General features: G+C 39.1%; 1 protein-coding gene across 5 annotated transcripts in view; it reads left to right on the plus strand.

The window, feature by feature from the left end:
* The window catches only part of DIP2C (disco interacting protein 2 homolog C), a 358059-nt gene that overhangs the window by 274952 nt on the left and 62657 nt on the right, over positions 1-20450 (plus strand). For all 5 annotated transcript variants that reach the window (XM_080917646.1, XM_080917643.1, XM_080917645.1 and 2 more), the window contains one exon: positions 18004-18143. In XM_080917646.1, coding sequence (XP_080773772.1) covers positions 18004-18143 — 140 coding nt within the window. The remainder of the gene's footprint in view (positions 1-18003; positions 18144-20450) is intronic.

Consider the following 20450-nt stretch of genomic DNA (forward strand, 5'->3'; position numbering starts at 1 on the left):
CTTTGTCTCTTCAATATGTGGATTTCAGAATTATTGATGCATGTAACCAGAGATGAAACAGTATCTCTTTTACATTTTAATTGTTTTTATTATGATATGGGTCACTATGTAGTTCTCATTGGATTTGAACTCACTGTGTAGGCCAGACTGACTTTCAACTCCAGAGGCTGAAGTAGGAGGATATCATACGTGCTAGGATTACAGATGTGTATCACTAAGTCTGGCAAAACTGTCTTTCATCAACCCAGACTAGAAGCCCTTAAAATGAAACAGCAGGCTGAGTAATGTTAGAAATTATAGTATAGTTTCTGAAACTAACACTTTATTTCTAAACAATGCCTTGAGTAATTTTTAGATGGCTGATTTCACATCCCAGAGGAGGCCTCTGGCTTTTTGTTTGTTTGTTTGTTTTTGTTTTGTTTTTGTTTTTGTTTTTTTTTTGTTTGTTTTGCTAAACACACTTGCCTATTGTGCTGAGAAAGAGCAACAAAAAGAATCAGTGAGGACCTTAGGGAGATAGTTCAATTGGTAATGTGCTTGCTACATAGATCTACATTGGCTCCGACAGCCATATAAAAAACTGGGTGCAGTGATACATAGCTTCAACCCAGTGCTGGAGAGTTGGAGACAGGCAAATCTTGGTGCTTTCTGGCACCCAGTCTAGCCAAATTGATGAGCTGTGGGTCCAGTGAGAGACCCTGTCTGAGAAACATAAGGTGGAGAGAGTACTTGAGGAAAACGTCAAGTGTTGGTCAACTTCTGGTCTCCATGCTCAGAGCAAAACCAGTGATTCCTGTCCCAAGGGGTCTTCTGTGCTCCTACTGTGTGACCACACAGAGGTCACTGCTTCATGCTGTGATGGAACTTGTATTGTGCTTTTAAAAAGTTGGGCCTATCTGTATCTTAATTTTATCTAGTTTTTTTTTTTTTTAAATATTTTCAAAACCTCAGCCTTCAAATAATCTTTCTGAAAATAAGATGCGGTTTTCAGCTTCTGATAAAGCTCAGGACAAATTGGAACTGTGTGGGTCATCAGCAGTCTCAATCAAGTTTGGCTTGCACCTGGGAGGGCAGAGAGAAGGGGATGCTGGAGCACGCTGTCTAGCTAGTCTAGTGAACTGGCAAGCTGTACAGCACCTGGACATCTCTGAAATGACTCCAAAGTCCACAGATGAAGAATTAAGGTAGGCTTCATGGTGCACTCTGAGCTATAACATGGATAAAATGATAAAAGGCTAACTGGAAAATACTCAGGCAAATACTGTATGAAAACTTCGAGTAGAACTAACATTTATTTGGATAAACTTATATACATCTTGTATACAAGTTCAAACTAGTACAACTAGAAGCATTTCTGCATAACTGTTGTACGTTTCTACTCCCACACCATTACGATGACAAAGGCACTCCAAGTAATAGGCACTGCCTGGTCTCTCAGGAGCTCCTCAGAGAGCAGCCAAGCAGAATTAAAAAATGGGGTACAGAGCTAAACAAAACGTTCTCAGTTGAGGAATATCGAATGGCTGAGAAATATCTGAGGAAGTACTCGACATCCTTAGCCATCAGGGAAATGCAAATCAAAACAACCCTGAGATTCCACCTCACACCAGTCAGACTGGCCAAGATCCAAAACTCAGATGACAACAGATGCTGGCGAGGTTGCGGAGAAAGAGGAACACTTCTCCACTGTTGGTGGGGTTGCAAACTAATACAACCACTCTGGAAGTCAGTCTGGCGATACCTCAGAAAATTGGACATAATACTACCTGAAGACCCAGCTATTCACTTCTGGGCATATACCCCAGAGACACCGTAGTACACAACAAAGATATATGCACCACAATGTTCATAGCAGCTCTATTCATAATAGCCAGAAGCTGGAAAGAACCCAGATGTCCTTCAGAAGATGAATGGATACAAAAATTGTGGTACATTTACACAATGGAATACTACTCAGCCACCAGAAACAATGACTTGACCAAATTCTTAAGAAAATGGCTGCATCTAGAGAATATCATTCTGAGTGAGATAACCCAGTCACAAAAGAACAGACATAATATGCAGTCACTGATAGTGGGATGCTAACCCCAGAGGCTCGCACTGCCCCAGAAACAACTCACAGACTGTATGAAGTCCAAGAAATAAAGAAAACAAAACAAAACAAAACAAAAAAATCTTTACACAACAAGAAAACTTTGACTATTTCCATGTTACATTTTGTTTTACGTGTACTTTATGCTCATTGTAACTATTAAGTTTTCAATGCATACTATCAAGCCTTTAAAAAAATCAAGTACTGACTAAAAAATATATTCATATAGTTTTATGTAAAAATTATTTTAAAATCTGAAAAAAAAGTACTGACAAAAATGTATTGTATAATTTTATGCAAAAAATGCTTAAAATCTGTACATTTATCTTTGTTTTGTAAAATAAAGTTGTTAAAAAAAAGAAAAAACAAAGTCAATAAAAGAGACTATAATGAAGGCAAAAAAAAAAAAAAAAGAATATCCTCTTCCTAATCAATTGTTTTTGTTTTAACTGAAAATACATCTGTCAGCATGTGTTTGGGAATCTCTAAGACCCAGGTTTTTAGGTACAGCAAACATTCTCCATTTTGGCCAGGTGCTGTTTGTAAGTGTACAGTATTTTAGAAACCTCCGTGTTCCTAGTGTTGCCCATAAATGAGAACCCACCATAAACCTAGCATCACAGTTAGCTCACAAAAGGGGCATCATACACCCTATTCTCCACACTGGTAACACACATTCACATCCTCTCCACATGCACATCTCCAGCTAAGTCAGATAGTCCAGCATGTCGGCAACATGTGAGACTTGAGGTGATGTGCTACTTTTCCTGTGTCTTAAAGGAGTGCTGTAGTGACCACTGGAATTAGACATGTCTTCTGAGACATCCTCACCTCCAATTTCTGATGAAATTATTTCAAGACTAACATCATGGATGAAGGATGAAGAGGAACTCTCTATTCATCCTCTCCTTTGGCTATGTAGGAATTGCCATGCACTCCCTTCTGGAACCTTCCTGTGTTCTTTTATGCTTCTGTCAGAGAGGCCTTGGGCCCAGTGACAGAGCAATTGGTTACAGACCAGGTAGAGGAGCTGTTCAGGACCTTCATGGAAGGCCAGCACTGGTGACATGGGAAGCATCCTCATGGCGTGGGGGTTGGGGAGTAGGATAGGGTAGGGTTCCCACATTGTACTGCTTACAACATTCATCTCGGTACTATCATATCACTTTTTTTTTATTAAGGTAGAAAAAGGGCTGGAAAGATGGCTCAGCGGTTAAGAGCACTGACTGCTCTTTTAGAGGTCTTTAGTTCAATTCCCAGCAACCACATGGTGGCTCACAATCATCTGTAATGGGATCTGATGCCCTCTTCTGGTGTGTCTGAAGACAGCTACGGTGTACTCATATACATAAATAAAATCTAAAAAAAAAAAAAATGAAGGTAGAAAAAAATGCAGCTGTATCTTTAGAGTTTTCAGTCAGGTCTGATATGAGTTCTCTAGAAGTCATTACTACATCCTAGTTTGAGTTCTAAGTGTGTACCTATGTCGTTCATTATTGTGTATAATAAAGTACATAATGGGGTGCATATATCACAGCATGTACGTGGAGGTTAGGGGGCAACTGTTGGGCACCAGTTTTCTGCTACCTAGTTGAGGCAGGGTCTCTTCTGTGATGCATACTCCAGCTAGCTGGCCCAAAAGCTTCTAGCTGATTTGTCTGTTTCCTGTCTCACTCTAGAGGTACTGGGATTCAGATCCTTGCCATTGTGTCTTTGTATGTGAGGTCCTGGAATTGAACATCAGGTTCCACGGCAAACACTTTCACCTCTAAGCCATTTTCTTCTTTCTTCACAAGGATTTTATTTTGATCTTCATGAATAACCCTTATTTTCTAACAGGCATATTATAAGGCCTGATTACTTTCTGGTTATGTCAGTTATGTATGTGGTCCAGCCCCTTTCAAATGGTAGGTTTTTGCCTGTGAATGTACACTGTCGTACCTCAGCTTCCTAATAAGCAACATCATTGCGGCTGTTGTTGTCAGGCCTGGTCATGAGGTGTAGCCTGGTGGCCTATGGAGACTCAGTCTACTGTGTCTTTCTCTGTACCTGCCAGCTTTGATAGTCTCACCATTCATTGAGACTTGGTCTGATCGCAGAGTTCTCGAGGACCAGACACCACTTCTTGTTTTGTGTATCCTGTCCATAGTGTTGTTTTCGTATGAGTAATGCGTGGGAGGCACACAGGATTTGATTTCTGGTTAAAGCATTATTCACCAGCATTCATCTACTTAATGTTTTAGTAGAATAAGCATTTAAATGCCCTGTGCTATTGAAAGTGTTTGATAACTTACCTCTTTCTCTCCCAAACCTTCTGTGACAGTCAGATTTTCCTTCTCTCATACCCACCCTGCCCATTCTGTCAAGATGTTTCTGAGTCCAACCATGTTCCTTCCTACAGCTTTTCAAGTCCATCCCGTCACCTGGATTCCCAACCACTTCTAACTGGTCTCCTCCCCTTTGTCGCCCACACTCTGGCCAATGCCCACTGCAGGTGCAGGTGTCTCATTTAGATGAGACATACCTTCCCCTTCCAATCCTACAGGTTCACAATCTTTTCCCTCTGCCTAGGTGACCTGACCACTCCATCCATGTTTGCAGAGCCTACTTCTTAGCTCTGCTGGTGCCAGGAATTACTGACTTCACTCAGTGGCTGTGCCACTTACTGGTATATTTATTCATCCTTTATTGTGACCCTGTGCCTGGTAACTAGTTGGTACTTAATTACTTTTTGATGAATGAGTAAAAATAGTATTCAAGCATATGTACTTTCAGCTTCCTTCCATGTGTAACACTACACGATTTTCTAAGAGATGCTACTGTGGACCATGCTTTTTCTTGTGAGTTTACGCACACTTTATAAACATTGTTTACAGCTTACACAGTGGGATAGTATGCAATTTTGGATTTTTATTATTTGCTTCTATTTCACCAAATAGCCTAGGGTGTTGCCTATAGTCTGACATAATTCTCTCACTCACTCTCTCTCTCTCTCTCTCTCTCTCTCTCTCTCTCTCTCTCACACACACACACACACACACACACACACACACACACACACATAACCCTGTCTTGTGGGCACACTGTCATGACAGTTTTCTAGACACAGGTCATAGCAGGTAATGACCCTCCTCTACTCCTCCTCCTCCCTGGTGTGTGTGGTGATGTTCTCAAATGTGTCAGTTTTCTGATTGACATTGATCCTGAGATTCTGGAACAGAAGCAGATAAGCTATGATTTGAGTTTGAATCAGGGAAAACCTTAAGCATCTAAGTTGGTGTTGAGTCCAGACCTGCTCTATGGTGCTTCCCTTGTCCTCGGATCACATTCTCAGTCTTACAGTGGCCACTTCCTTGCTTAATTGTTATGCATGTTTAAACCAATGCTGGCATTGTAAGCAGATGAACTGTTTAATTAACTACTGGGATTAGACTCCCTGAGACAACTGACTTGAAGAGATAACAACTTTTTTCAGCATTGAATATATTTATTTTCTTAAAGGTATATTTCATACCTTGAATATATTCTGCCCCCACCCTGTTCTTCCAATGTTCCTTTCTTCAACCCTCCTTGTTCCCCTAAGTATGACTTCTTTTATTTAATATATGTATACATTCCTTTATATGACTATACAAAATCTAGGAATCACAAACAAGAGAAAATATACAGTATTTGCCCTTTTGAGACCAGTGATTATCTCTAGTTGCATTTATTTTCTTGCATACAACCCTGTGGGAACATCCCTTAGATACCCTACCTCCCCACCTCTTAGCGCCCCTTCTACCATGGAAGCCTCACAGCCCGCAGGGAGACTATCCACTGACAGTATCTTCTCTACAGGCACTTGGTTGTAGCTTTCCAGGGACTGACCTTATAGTTTATTACACATTTAAACATAGTAGAACATGTGTGGCCTGTGATCTTTACAATAAAATGAATTCTATTGGCTGATAAGCAGAGTTCAGGGCTAGGGCCTAGAGCAGTGGTTTTCAACTTTCCTAATGCCACTCTTCAATACAGTTCCTCACATTGTGGTGACCCCAACCAGAAAACTATTTTGTTGCTACTTCATAACTAATTTTTTCTACTGTTATGAATTGTGATGTAAATACCTGATATGTAGGATATCTGGTATATGACTCCTAGAGGGGTCATGACCCAGAGATTCAGAATGGTTGGCATAGAGGAAGGGTCTGTGATAAGCATAAGGATAGATTCTATTTTTAGAGGATGCAATGTGCTTGGGGCCTCATTGATAGGGATGTATGAGTTTTATTAACTGCAGGATTAGGGCCTTGAGCAGTGCTTAGGGTCCTGGGGAGGGGGGATTGTGGTAGAGGCTGACTCCTAATAGAAAAACAAAGAGAACCCAGGCTGACTGACCAGCTTTCACTCTGGTATTCTAGGGGACTAGGTGTCATTTCTTTCTGTCAAAGAAAATAGACCTGTGATTGACAATCCTAGTTTTTCCAATGCTCATGCTAAGCTGTGCTTCCATACAACCTAAGTTTACTTTTTTAAAATGGTTATAAAACAATCCTACTGTGATTATATGCCACATTTCCTTTTGGTTTGCTCCGTTGTTAGACTCCTAAGTGGTTTCCATAAGTTGGCTGTTAGTAGTGTCTCCATTTGAATTCTGTTTCTTCACACTCTTTATTTAATCAGTTCCAGAATATATTTGATGGCAGTAGTGTACATACTTGGCATTTGTTGTAACATTCTCTGTGGATTGTTTCTACAGTATGTGAGCATAGTTAGAAGTGTCCTGGTTGATGTTGCATGTGAATGTTATATGCTATGGATAGGATGGTATGGATTATTGATTTGTAAAAATGAGCTGGTACAAGTGGCTCTCACTGCATTTGAAACATTCTCTGAAGATCTGAACTGAATTTTTCATGTGTGAGAGGTCTGAGGCTAAATTATTAGGTTAAGAAAAAGAGCTTTGATATATCCTGTGAAACTATTTTATGTGTGGCTGTGAAAAGCTTCATTAAAGATTTCAAAGACAAAAATGGGACTTTTTAAAAGAAACATCATACAGTACAGTGTAGAAGGAGTTAGAATGCTCACGGGGAATTGTTTTCAATGCTTTCATTGTTATCAAATACTTGAGATATTCTCATTGGTTCACGGTCTAGGGGCCGTAGTTTATCATGGTAGGAAAGTCATGGTCATAGGCAGCTGTCTGCTGATAGGAATGTGAAGCAGCTGCTTGCTCACTTCTCAAAAGACCAGGAAGCAGAGAGCAGGGAATAATGAAGCTCCGTTTTCTTATTTTCTCCCTTTTTATTCAGTCTGGGTTTCCAGCCCATGGGATGGTACTGTCCACATTTAGGGAAGAACTTTTATTTAACTTCTCTCCTAAGTTAATTCTCTCTGGATAAGCCCATTGGACATACCTACCCAAAAGTGTGTCTTACTAGTCTCCAAAGTGTTTCATAATCCAATCAAGTTGACCTTCCAAATAACAATCATGTGTATTTTGCATAATACTTGCAATTTTTAAAGGTAAACAAGCATTTCAGTATTAGATTTTGCTGTCCTGTTTTAGAGGAAAGACTTCAGAGGACTAATTACTCTGGCTTGAAGTGGTTAGGACTGACATTCTTCTATGTTGTCATCTAGCCAAATTGTGTCCCATGTTTAATAATCTTCCAAGGACAGCTTATTCTGCCTTGGTAATGAAAGAGAAATTGAACTTCCAGTAAACATCAGTACAGCTGATTGCTTGCCTGGCTTTTAGTCCACTTAATTAAAAGATGCTTGATTATTATCTATGGTAATCAGTGAAGGTAAAATTGCAGATGCATTTGTTGCCTCTTGGCAGATTTGTTCGGCCCTTTGGCACATCTATCACTTTGTGGTTCTTTTCCATTTAAAAAGAAGGGGGAAGAGGGGTGGATAGAGAGGGGGTTATATGAATCACAAATCTGCATGCTAGGAGAGTTATAAAAAGGCTGTTTAGGTGGCCCCTGTGCCTGGACCATAGGTGCCAGTGAGGACATGCCCATGGGTCAAATGAATAGATATGTGAAAAGTCTTTCCAGAGCTTCAGACCTTGTTGAGGTGATGGCCATGGTCCACTAACTATTGAGTATCTAACTGTGGGTTTTTTTTTTTCTTGTAAGTAATACAGAAGGCCTCTTGCACAAAAGATTCTAGCTCATGTATAGTGAATGAAGCCTCTAGTATCCTGCTTGATGTATGGGCAGAATGCAGAGATGTTTCCAAGAGCCAGCAGAGGACGCTAGTGAGCACTGTGGAAGTAGAACAGTCAGCCATAGTGGAGTGTGCCTACATTGTGGTTTCCAGACACAGATGATGGCTATGACTAATGTTGTATTCTTAGAGAAAGGCAGTCTCCAAGCAGAGTGAACAGTATTGATATAGCATGTTACTGTTAAAGTAGCAAGAGGAGCCTATAAACTCATCCTTGTGCGTCTGTATGTGTTCATCTCTGTTTACATAAATTTCCATCTGCATGTGGGTCAGTCATACACTTATGCTCTAGCTTCTTGTAGGATAGATTTGTTTACTGAGTTTTATAATTTTGGGTTTTAGAAGAAACTTGGTCTCCTAATCTGTGGTGTTGATGTCTGGAGGTGAGGCCATTGGAGGATGATTAGGATTCGTTGAGACGATCATCACATGATGACAATAGTGACATCATATGAAGAGTGAAGTAGGAGGTTAACATGCTTGCTCTAACTTTACATGTGTGTCCTTCCATCATGGTATGATAAATAGCACACAGGACTTACCAGTGACAACAACCGCTTGTTGGATTTCTTCCAAACTTGCAGAACCAGAAACTCAACAAACCTCAACAAATCATGTTGATCAGTCTATATAGCATTCTGTTACAAGAAAAAACAGACCAAGACACCTAAGTATTAAAAATTACTTTTTTACTATAGTCATCATAATATTTTATATGCTTCTTTTTTTTCTCTAGGCAAATTGTAGTAGAGTAGAAGAATACTTGGGAAACATGGAATATGGTACTAAACTCATCAAACAGATGAGAAAAGCAAAGCATAGGTCAGCAGATGCCTATCTGGCCCCTATGAACTGACATCCAGGTCTCTTTTATTTACTGGATACAGGAAGAGAACAGACTTTGTTTTGTCAGTTTGTGACACTGTCTCATGTTATGCAAGTGGGCTTTGGATTTCACTGTGTAGTTAAGACTGGACTTGAAATCCTGATATTCTTGCCTCTACCTCCTAAATACACAAGTTTTCCAATATGTAGCATCAAGCCCAGTCATATTTGACTTTTAAGAATCATTTTAAATTTTTTATGAGTTTGGATGTTTGCTACATTTGTACTTGGTACCCATGGAAACCAGAAGGCTGCATCAGATCCCCCTCAGATGGTTGTGTACTGCCATGTGGGTACCGGGAATTGAACCCAAATCCTTTGCAAGAGCAGCCTGCCTCTGAATCACTGAGCCATATCCCCACTTGATATTTGGCTTTTTAATTTACACTGGGACAATTTAATCAACTAAAAAAAGTCTTTAACAAGAAGATTCTGCTTCAGCACCTTGATACTAGCAAAAAATATTAATGATAATAAAAACAATTAAAATGTAATTCCAGAGAAATGAAAATGATGCCCCTGTCTCTAACAATCTTCTTCTGCTTTATGAAAATCAAGTTGTAAGATTAAAAAGCTGGACCTGAAGACCCAGCTATTCCACTTCTGGGCATATACCCCAGAGACACTTTAATACACAACAAAGATATATGCACCACAATGTTCATAGCAGCTCTATTTATAATAGCCAGAAGCTGGAAAGAACCCAGATGTCCTTCAGTAGATGAATGGATACAAAACTTGTGGTACATTTACACAATGGAATACTACTCAGCCACCAGAAACAATGACTTAACCAAATTCTTAAGAAAATGGCTGCATCTAGAGAATATCATCCTGAGTGAGATAACCCAGTCACAAAAGAACAGACATAATATGCAGTCACTGATAGTGGGATGCTAACCCCAGAGGCTCGCACTGCTCCAGAAACAACTCACAGACTGTATGAAGTCCAAGAAAAAAAGAAAACAAAACAACAACAACAAAAAAAGTCATGCTCAATCCTTACACACCAAGAACACATTGACAAATTCCGGGTTGTACCCTGTATTACATGTACTATCTGCTCATTGTAAAAAAAAAAAAAAAAAACAAAAACAAAAAAAAAAACAAAAAAAACTTTACACACCAAGAAAACTTTGACTATTTCCAGGTTGCATCTTGTTTTACATGTACTTTATGCTCATTGTTACTGGTGGAATCTTTATCACACTATCAAACCTTTAAAAAAAAAAAAAAGCAAGTACTGACAAAAATGTATTGTATAATTTTATGCAAAAAATGCTTAAAATCTGTACATTTATCTTTGTTTAGTAAAATAAAGTTGTTAAAAATAAACTGGACACAGGAAGAGATTAACAGCACTGGTAATGAAGTAGACTAATTGTAACTATTTATTGTAATAGTATGTGGGTACCACAGCTCTACCTACGAATGACTTCCTGGTGAGCAGAACCAGGTGATATGATATTCCAAGCTGCTCAGAACAGGACACCAACATCTAAAGCTGTTTATGAATTTACACTGAACGTTTTCAGCTATGGCTGGCTGCAGCTAACTAAAAACAGAGAAAATGAAGCCTACCGAGGGGAGAGCACTAAAGTGGTTCAGATGGTATATTTTACTTTGTGAATGTTTTACCACAATAAGACATTATTGATGGGGTTAAATTATTTTTTTTAAGTAATCATTTTTTCTACTTAAAAAAACTTCTATGTAATCATAATATCAATAGAAATGTAGTATGAACACAAAAGACTAATATTTAGGTTATATTTTAAAATTTAAACCAAAAATGGTAGAGTTACTCAGCAACAGTGTTTACATAAAATAAATAAAAGCAGTAACAGCAAAAAAAAAAAAAAAAAAAAAAGATTAAAAAGCTGGGGGAAATCAAGAGACAAAATACCACTAAATTGCAATACCCCACTACTAATGGAATCAAATAGTTTCTTCCTTGGATGTAATTAGGAACACAGAATTGTAAAAGAAAAAAAAATAATTCCAGTTCACAAATTGCCATGAATATTTTAAGAGCATTCATAATTACTTAAAAATAAACAAAATTACAGAGCCATGGTTTGATTTATAAAACATAGTAAGAAAGAACAGTATTTATTATTTTAAGTTAAAAATTTTATGAAGAATTATAAATATTTCATTATAAAATGTTTTGGAACTGAAAATCACTTCGGTGTGGACCAGATTTAAGTACCTCCAAGAGAGCAGTTATAATCTCTTGTTCACCATATACCACTTAGATTGAGGAGTATATCCTATTATTTGGTGTGTTAGGGTTTCTATTGCTGTGTAGAGCATGACCATAGCAACTCTTATAAAGGAAAATATTTAATTAGGGCTGGCTTACAGTTTGGAAGTTTAGTCCCTCATCATGATGGGAAGCATGGCAATGTGCTGCATGGTGCTTGGGGGGTAGCTGAGAGTTCTACATCCAAATCCAAAGGCAGCAGGAAGAGAGAGCCTGGCTTGAGTGTCTAAAACTGCAAAACTTACCTCCAGTGACACATCTACTCCAACAAGATCACACCTACAGTAGTGGGGGTCATTTTCATTCAGACCACCACACTTGGCTAGATTAAATTGTACTCAGAAGCTGTGGAACATCCTATGTAGAGAGAACACTCACAGGGACAGAGCAGTGAGGAACTTGCCTCCTCACTGTGCTTATGGGCTGACTGTCCTCTGGTCTTGCCACTTAGATGGCTAATAACACTTGCAAGTAAAACATTTCCTTCAGTTAGGGTCTAGCTCCTCAAGGCTCCATAGCCTCCGGAAACACCACCACTGTCTGGGGACTGAGTGCTCCAACACAAGGGACAGAGGAAAACAGTTTGCATTCAAAAGCATGATAGAAAGAAGAGAAAGCTACATTGGTCTGACATGTACTGTTTTTACTTTGCAACATCACTTCCAAGAGTGTGGCTTTACTTATCTTTTGAATTTTATGTCTTTCACACTGAAGGTTGAACTAAGAGGGTAAATTGAGCTTGAATTTTTTTTCTGGCATTCTGAAAAATTCTCCACAAATACTATTTGTTAAAATAAGTATTCAGTCTCAGCTGCTCTCTAAGCAGCTTCAAAGCAAATAGATACATGGTGCCGTTAACTTATCATGAGCCATTTTGGTTCCGTTTTTCAAAGAACCTCTAGAAAGATTGATAACCAATGGAGATAACTGCATCTGCACAATGCTTGGTGACCCAGGCACCTTAGTGCTAGTTTACACCATCCAAAAGTGTAAACTTCAGGAATGGCTTGTGACTCAAAAGCAAAAGTACCCCGTTCCCAGTCCTGGTCAGTTTAGAAGAAACCTTCATCAAGTATGTTGTGCCATAATAATTTAGTGATTTACTGTAAACCTAGATGTTCTCACAGAACTGGCATTCCTGAAGCTACTTTGGACTATTTTCTAAGTCTTACGTATCTTCATCTGGCTTCTAGCTTGCTTGTGTAGCCAAGGCTGACCTAAACTTCTGCTTCTCCTGTTGTTACCATTTACATTATTATTAGGGGCCACTATCCTTCATACTCAGCTAAATTAGCTACTTTGATACTACCAAGTGGAGCAAGTGTCTGGTGTTCTGGTGTTACCAGGTTCCAGGGATGGAGCCACACCTTGCTTGCCATCTCTCCATCAGTACCATGGTCAGCTAGTCTCGTCCACCATGTGTCCATCTCCTTACTGTTTGCCTACTGGCTTTGTAGCTAGATTTTGCTTCTGTGTGTTGGGGATCAAAAAGTACCTGCATCATAGGCATACATACATACATACATACATACATACATACATACATACATACATATCTCCACTCTGACTATTTAAAAGTATACCTGATGTATAGCTGGAGTTCCACAAATCCTAGGTGTTTATTAATGCTAGTCTTACTATGATATACGTGTGTATGTTCTGTAATGATTTATTATACAGAAACAGAGCAGTGAATGTTAAAGTCAATAGGAGGGGAACATAAGATTGCCTGTGGTTGTTTCCTCTCCAAATGTCCAACTGTTCCTCAGGTGAGAATTGGTACATTGGAAATAGCCTATACACAATGAGAGAATGAAGGATTTCTATTTTCTCACTTGCAAACCTTTGCAAGTGAAGTCAGTCACCTTTACTCTCTTAAGCCCTGGGAAAGGAACCATCATGACTGCATGCCGCCATTTATTTTGTATTAGTGCCTTTGAGGCTGGCCTGGTTCTGCTTGCTGTGGGCAGTAGCAAACTATAGTTTGAAATTTATAGAAGCTATTTCTTCAGGCATGATACAGCAAGATTAGCTAATAGTTTATTGAATGCTTTACAGAGCTTGGAAATGCCATGTTAAGAGGAAGAAATGCTGAGAACATTTTTAAGTAATACAGACACAGGTTGAAGTCATTTACTTTAGAGCATATTTCTTATGAAGCCAAAGTGCTAAGATTGAGCATGCTGTTTTCTCTGCTTCTTTTAATTTGCTCTTTATACATCAGTGCGCCATTGTGTATAATGCATAGCTGTGTGTTTTACTCCTTCCATATCCTTAGGTAAAGAAACTGCCCTTTAGCATTCCTGGAAATTGCTGAACTCATTCTTCTTGTAGCTTGCTCTTTGTGAAGACTCATTGCTTCAGTCCTGAGCATGTTTTTTCATTGTTGAGCGAAGTCTAGAAGTTGACAAATGAGTCTCTATTAGCCAGTGTTTAATTTGTTCATATTGATTATTTAAGTAAATGTTTTGAATCTGTCTGGATTCTGCTTATCAGCACTATTGTATTTTTTTCATTTCACCATCTCTTCTCTACTTGGGAATATTTTTATTTCCTTGGACAATAAATGATAGAAAAAGATCTGACTGACTCAGTTAATAATTCTTGTGGTTTGAATAAGAAATGCCTGTTCCCCCCATTAGCTCATGCATTTAAACGCTTTATACCCAGTTAGTGGTGCTGTTCAAGATTATAATGGAACAACCAGGAAGTGGAGCCTTTCTAGAGGAAGTAAGACACTTAGGGTGGGCCTTGAGGTTTCTTATCCTGGCCCTGTCTTCTGTCCATTCATTCTCTGTTTCTGGACTATGGATGGGAAGTGGCCAGTCAGCCACATGCTCCTGCTGCCATGCCTTCAGCACTGTAATAGACAGTATCCTCTCTCTAACTGTAAACCCAAATAAGCACTTCCTCTCTTAAGCTGCTCCTGCCAGGGTATTTTATCACAGTGTTAGAAACATACAAAAATCAAGGAAACACAGCTGAAAAAAGGAAGAGAAATGTGTCTTTCATCAACATAGGAGAAATTAATGCAGACCTCTGAGAGACAGCTGAGCACCATTGGGAGAAGCACATTCTTGAGGCCGCCTGAGGTGGCACCTGTTTCTGTCTGTGAGCTATGGCCATGGTCTAGAAATGTGTCCTCATCTTCGACTAGAGTTAGTATAAAGAATGTCTGAATGCATGCTAGTATAACTATGGAGCTTTTATGGCATACAAGCTAATCAATAAGAAAATGCTAATGCATTCTCATCCCGTTAGAAGAAAAGCAAAGCTGTGTATTGTTATAAGGTTTTTGGGTTCCTGAAATTTTTAAGTGTGGGTACTTTGTTTTTTTGTTATATAGAAGAGAAGATATATTCTCTTCTATATAAAATTTAAGCTAAAATAAATGACCCTATGTTCCTATTGTTGAATACTATATATTAAGACAGCTCAATTCATTGGTTGTTCTTTGTGTGTACCTTCTCTAATTAGATGTGTACAGATACATGGAAAGATCTAGAGATGTACTTGTGTAAAATCATGTTGCAGAATATGCATATTATGATTTTGCTTCTCATTGAAAATGTTTGCATATGCACATAATTTATATTTACTTTCATATCAGAGAGGCCAGAGCTTTACATAGCTAAATGTGGACAGATTACTGGTGAGGCTGGGTAGAACAGGAGAGTAGGTAAAACATTAAGCACTTAGCCAGTTGTGATGTCTGATCCAACTAGTTTTTTTTTGCTGAGAATGTTCTTTGTGTGACTCATACATTTGTGTTTAAATGTTCATCTAAAGCTGCAGTCAGCTAAGATGTGCCTTGTATCCTGACGATGCAGACAGGGAAGCCATCAGATGAGAGGACCGTAGTGATCAAGTCTGGACATGAGGTTTACCCTACGGTCCATCAAGTTCTACCATTTACCTGGACAGTTAGCACGTGTCATGGTCAAATCCTATTGTTAGTTTGACAGTATCTAAAACCACATAGGACAGAAACTTCTAGGCATGTCTGTGAGGGAGTTTCTAAATTGGGCTAGTTGTAGTGAGAAGATCCACTGTGGACAGCACCATGCAGTGGCTAGAGTCCTAGACTGAATAAAAGGAGAAACTGAGCTGAAAACAGCTGCAGACACATTGTAACCAGCTGCCTCACCTGTATTATCTTGTCTTCCCCACTGTGGTGGACTAGATCGTGAGTCCTGACTAAACCATGAGTCAGAATAAGCTATTTTTTATGTGATTTTGTAAGGTGCCCTGTCACAGCAACAGGAAACATGTCTGTGCCTTAGGTTCCTAATCTGAAAGTGAGGCAGTAATTGTACCTATATAAGTTTACTATAAGATTTGAGTAAGTATACCTTTGTAAAAGAGTGAGCATTTCTGTCACTGAAAAACATCAGTGTTAGCTTTGCAATCAAGTAAGAAGCCGCCATTAAGTATACCAGGTATTGGGGAGATGTTGAGAGGCAGGTGGGGTGATTGGGCTACAGAAGGTAGTTAGGAATTGATATGCCTTTCCTCCTGCCTTTCCCATGTGTTTTTCTAACTCTGTAAGGAAGTAAACCCTGGGGCCCTTTTCTCTCACCAACAAGGGACTATTAGCTATAACAGGTATTATTAGAAACTATGTTCATGCAAGGTTAGTATTAATCACTTCTGAAACAGTTTATGAATGTAAGATACTGAATACATTTACAAATCATTCCAACTATTAAGTGTACAAAAAGGTTGCAACTAAGATGTTAAACCACATTCTTTTGGACCTTAAAAGTATGCCACCCTCTTGGCTTCAGGTGTGCAGTGCCTGCTGTCACCAAGTGTGTTTAGCACTACTCTAAGGATGTTGCTTCTATGTAACTCTCTGACTTTTATTGCTAAGAAAATATATCAATGCCTTAGGCTTTATTAACAAGGAAGTGCAGCTGGCTGCCTTAAAGAAAAAATTGTTGATTCTCTTCTGGAGTCTAAAGCCGGAAGTCAAGGTGTGGGCAGCTGTTCCTTCTGGAGGCCCCAGGAGTGTATCTGTCACTGGCCTCTCTCCAGTTGTTGGAGGTAGAAACAGCCTTGCCATCCTTCGACTTGTGTGTCAGCCTAGTCTGCTTCTGTCTTCAGGAGACATTCTCTCTGTACCTGTGTCTTTTTGCATTTCCTAAAGACATCTGCAAGTAGATGTAAGGTCTACACTTGGGTAACATAATCCTGTTTTACTGTGTATGTCATGATTCTGTTTCTAAATAAGGTTAAGATAGGTACCAGAAGGGTTGTTCTTGAGGGCAATTTAGCTCATGGCCAGCACTAAGGAATTTTGTTTTGTTTTTACTGTTGGGACAGGGCCTCGTATGTTCTAGGCTGGCCTTGGACTTGTTCTATGGAACCAAGGATGACTCTGAACTCCTGAACCTCCTGTTGTTACCAACAAAAGTGCTGAAATCACAAGCATATGCCACCGTACCCAAAGCTAAAGATTGTATGGTCCACACAAACACTGAGCCAACTGAACTCCTTCCCCAGTTTCAGCCCTGTGGCTTTTATTTCCTTGTGTATCAGATCTTTCTCGTGGAGGAAGAAATGGTGGTAGAGCTCCTGAGGGCTGCTGTTTTTCACTTTAGAGTTTTGATTTGCCGACACCGGCATTAAAGAGAAAAGGCCAAGAAGGAAGCTATGCAGTTTGTTTTTCAGTGTACAGATTCAGACAATTTAATAGAGCTTATATTAAGCAAATGTTCATTGTTAGGTCAGCCTTACTATTATTAATTCTTAAAAGTAAAACAATTTTATTTCCTGACACTTTTATTTATCAATATCTCAACTACTTGATTCAGGCAAGATAAAATTTTGCAAATTTTAACTGTTAGATACTAACCCATATTTTAACTTTTGCTTTTTAAGATTTTATATAAACCTTATTCTAATGTTAGGCCACAAATTCACATTTATAGACTAACATAGAGATTTTAAAACCTTGTTAAAGATTTTCACAGGGAAAGTTAAAAAATAGGGTTAATGAGATTGCCATCAAGAACCTCAGTATTATCTCTGCGATTAGCACAGTAGAAAGACTCCACAAATAAAATATAGTAGAAATAAAGAAAATTATAGAAACAAATGCAATGATTACCAAAATTGTCATTTTTCACTTAATGAACATAGGATTTTTAATTGTTGAGTTCATAATTTTGGACTTTCATTACTATACCTACTCAGTCTGTAGGTTTGTATTGCTTGGGGGGGGGATGCAGAAATGAATAACCTACCTGCTTATTCTCACAAATGTTAAGAGTTGATGGAGGAAACTTGCACATAGTCACATGCTCAAGACCCTGGAAATGGGAGAGGTAGATATATCTTTTTATTAGGCTGGATAATTCTAGTCTCCTAATTGAGCAAACTTTTGAAGAAAGAGCATGTGCACACACACGTGTGTGTGTGTGTGTGTGTGTGTGTGTGTGTGTGTGTGTGTGTGTGGTAGAAGTGCACATCTAAAGGTAGAATGGTTTGTTTGCTTGCACTTGCACATACTCAGCTAAAACTACCATCTTAGGCCCACAGATGACAGCAACCAGCCTCCAGGGCGAGGTGTGCTCTCCATGCACGGGCTGACCTATGGTGTGATCCGTGTGGATTCAGAAGAGAAACTGTCCGTGCTTACGGTGCAGGATGTCGGCCTTGTCATGCCTGGAGGTGAGTGCAGCCCTGCAGTGTTGTTTTAGTTTGAGTTTCTATTGTTGTGCTAAAACACCATGACTGTAAATAGCTTAGAAGTCAACGGTTTTATTTGGATTGTCTGTTATGGATTAGACTTGAGGGGAAGGCAAAGCTGGAATGGGGCAAGAACCTGGAGGCAGGAGCTGGTTCAGAGAAGCAATAAAGAAGTGCTGTTTTGCTCCTCATGACTTGCTCAATCTGCTTTCTTATAGAAGTCAGGACCACTAGCCAAGGGGTAGCCTCTTTCCTAAGTGCTGTCCTGGCATGGCTTCCTGACTCATCAGTTAATATATACTTTTTGAGCACAGGCTAGCATCTCCTCTTTTTGTCATTCCATTTTCCTTTGTATGAAATCATGGGTTCAGCACATAATGCTAAATGTTTTAGGTTAATCTTTAGACACCTAAAAATGCTCTCTGTCCTAAGAACATGAAATCATAAATATTCATAAAGCTGATGAAGGACATCTCTTCTCTGGAACCCTTTCCTTCAGGTAGGCATTATGAATCAACTCTTTAATCCACAGTGTTTCTCAGCTGCTTCTGCTTTTGCAACTCAGACTCCCCAAGTCATCCTGATGTCTCAGCCTAATCTGGACATCAGCACTCTGCCTTGAGTAAGGCATGGGAGGCTTAGCACAGTATGTATGAAACCTGAGGCATGACATTCTATTATGTGTGAAGCTACTTATCATGGAAGCAGTATAGTCCCTTGATTAAAGAGACACTGCTACTCCACACACAGCCCCACCTGCCTCTTCAGTCCATCATGAATACTATACTTTGGTTTTACTTTGGTTTTTCTAAGACACGTACAGCACTACAGCCCATGTTGAATGTTGTGCCTGATGCCTGTCTCACAAGGCCACACACACCAGCATATTTGTCCTTAATTTCTGTATTCCAGAATGGAGCCCAGGGTTCTTTCTCATTCAGAGTTCTTGTCCAGAATCCGGGCCACCTTCTTTAAAGTCTCTCTGTGCTCCTTCATACAATAGAGTGGCAAGTCCATACATGAACAGTAGTCATTGATATATATCTAGTTATACTACATAGCCATATATAGTTAAATGGCTTCTTACAGGATATTGTTTGGAATTTGAGTGCTGGAACAAAACCTAGTTGGTAAAGGCCACACTGCCCTCATGGAATCATAGAAAGGTGGGTTTTTCACACTGCCCATCTATAATGAAGTGAGGTAGGGTGGCCTTTCTCTTAATGGATTTAAATAAAGCCTGGACTGAGTGCTCCTAATTTTCATAGCCTTCTAACTGTTCCATTCTACTTGCTGTAGTGGATGCTCTTTTAATGTCAAAAAAACTTAGGTCTCCAAACTTCAAACTCAGGCTATCCCAGGCTCATTGTCCACTTCCAGGACCAGCCAGACTATGTAGTCATGTTGCTTTCTTTCTTTACAAAAGGCCATGCAAATTAGCTTCTAAGTAAATAGATTCTCATGCTGGAGGCATCCAAAGATTCAGGTGACATAACAGTGAAAAACCTTTCTATCCACTCAAGTCACTTACAGTACCACAGGTTTCTTTTCAAAGATTTCTATTCAGAAATAGTCCATAGTATAGTATCATTGCTAAGAAACATACCTTACATCCATATGCACTTGTATATTGTCTTTCTTGGATTTTGGCTTTATAAGTTCAGTGATAGAATGTAGTACACAACATTTTTTGTCTTATGTTCATTTTTTTAGTACATACAGAACTGGATTGTTTCCAGGCAGTACAGTATTACACAGTTTGGATGCATAATAAAATAGACCTTCTACAGTTGGGGGATTATACTTTTGCTGCATTCTGATGTAAAAGACTACATCTGAGCTTTAGTCTGCACGGGTGTAGGAGTAGAATACAAGATTCTCAGAAGTGAAGTGTTTGTTTTTAATATAACTAAGAATCTCATACATACATATACTGTTTTGATCAAATCTACCTACATTTCTTCATTTTCAATTCCTTCTCTATGCCCCCAATTCTATCTCCTACCAACTTCATATGTACTCTCTCTAAGTTGTTGTATGAGTGTTTTGCCTCCATGTGTGTCTGTGCACCATATGTGTGCCTGGAAAGCCAGAGTAGATGTTGGATTCCCTGGAATTAGAGTTACAGATGGTTTTAAACCACCATGTGGGTATAAAGAATCATGTCTGAGTCCTCTGCAAGAACTGCAGTGCCCTTAATACTGAGTGATCTCTCCAGTTACCTTAGTCCCCCCCAATCCCCAATGAATGCCAACAAAAACTTAAAGTAGTATTCTCTGGGGTCAGATT

This window comes from Micromys minutus (genome assembly GCF_963924665.1).
Source record: "Micromys minutus genome assembly, chromosome: 6".
Classification (NCBI taxonomy): domain Eukaryota; kingdom Metazoa; phylum Chordata; class Mammalia; order Rodentia; family Muridae; genus Micromys; species Micromys minutus.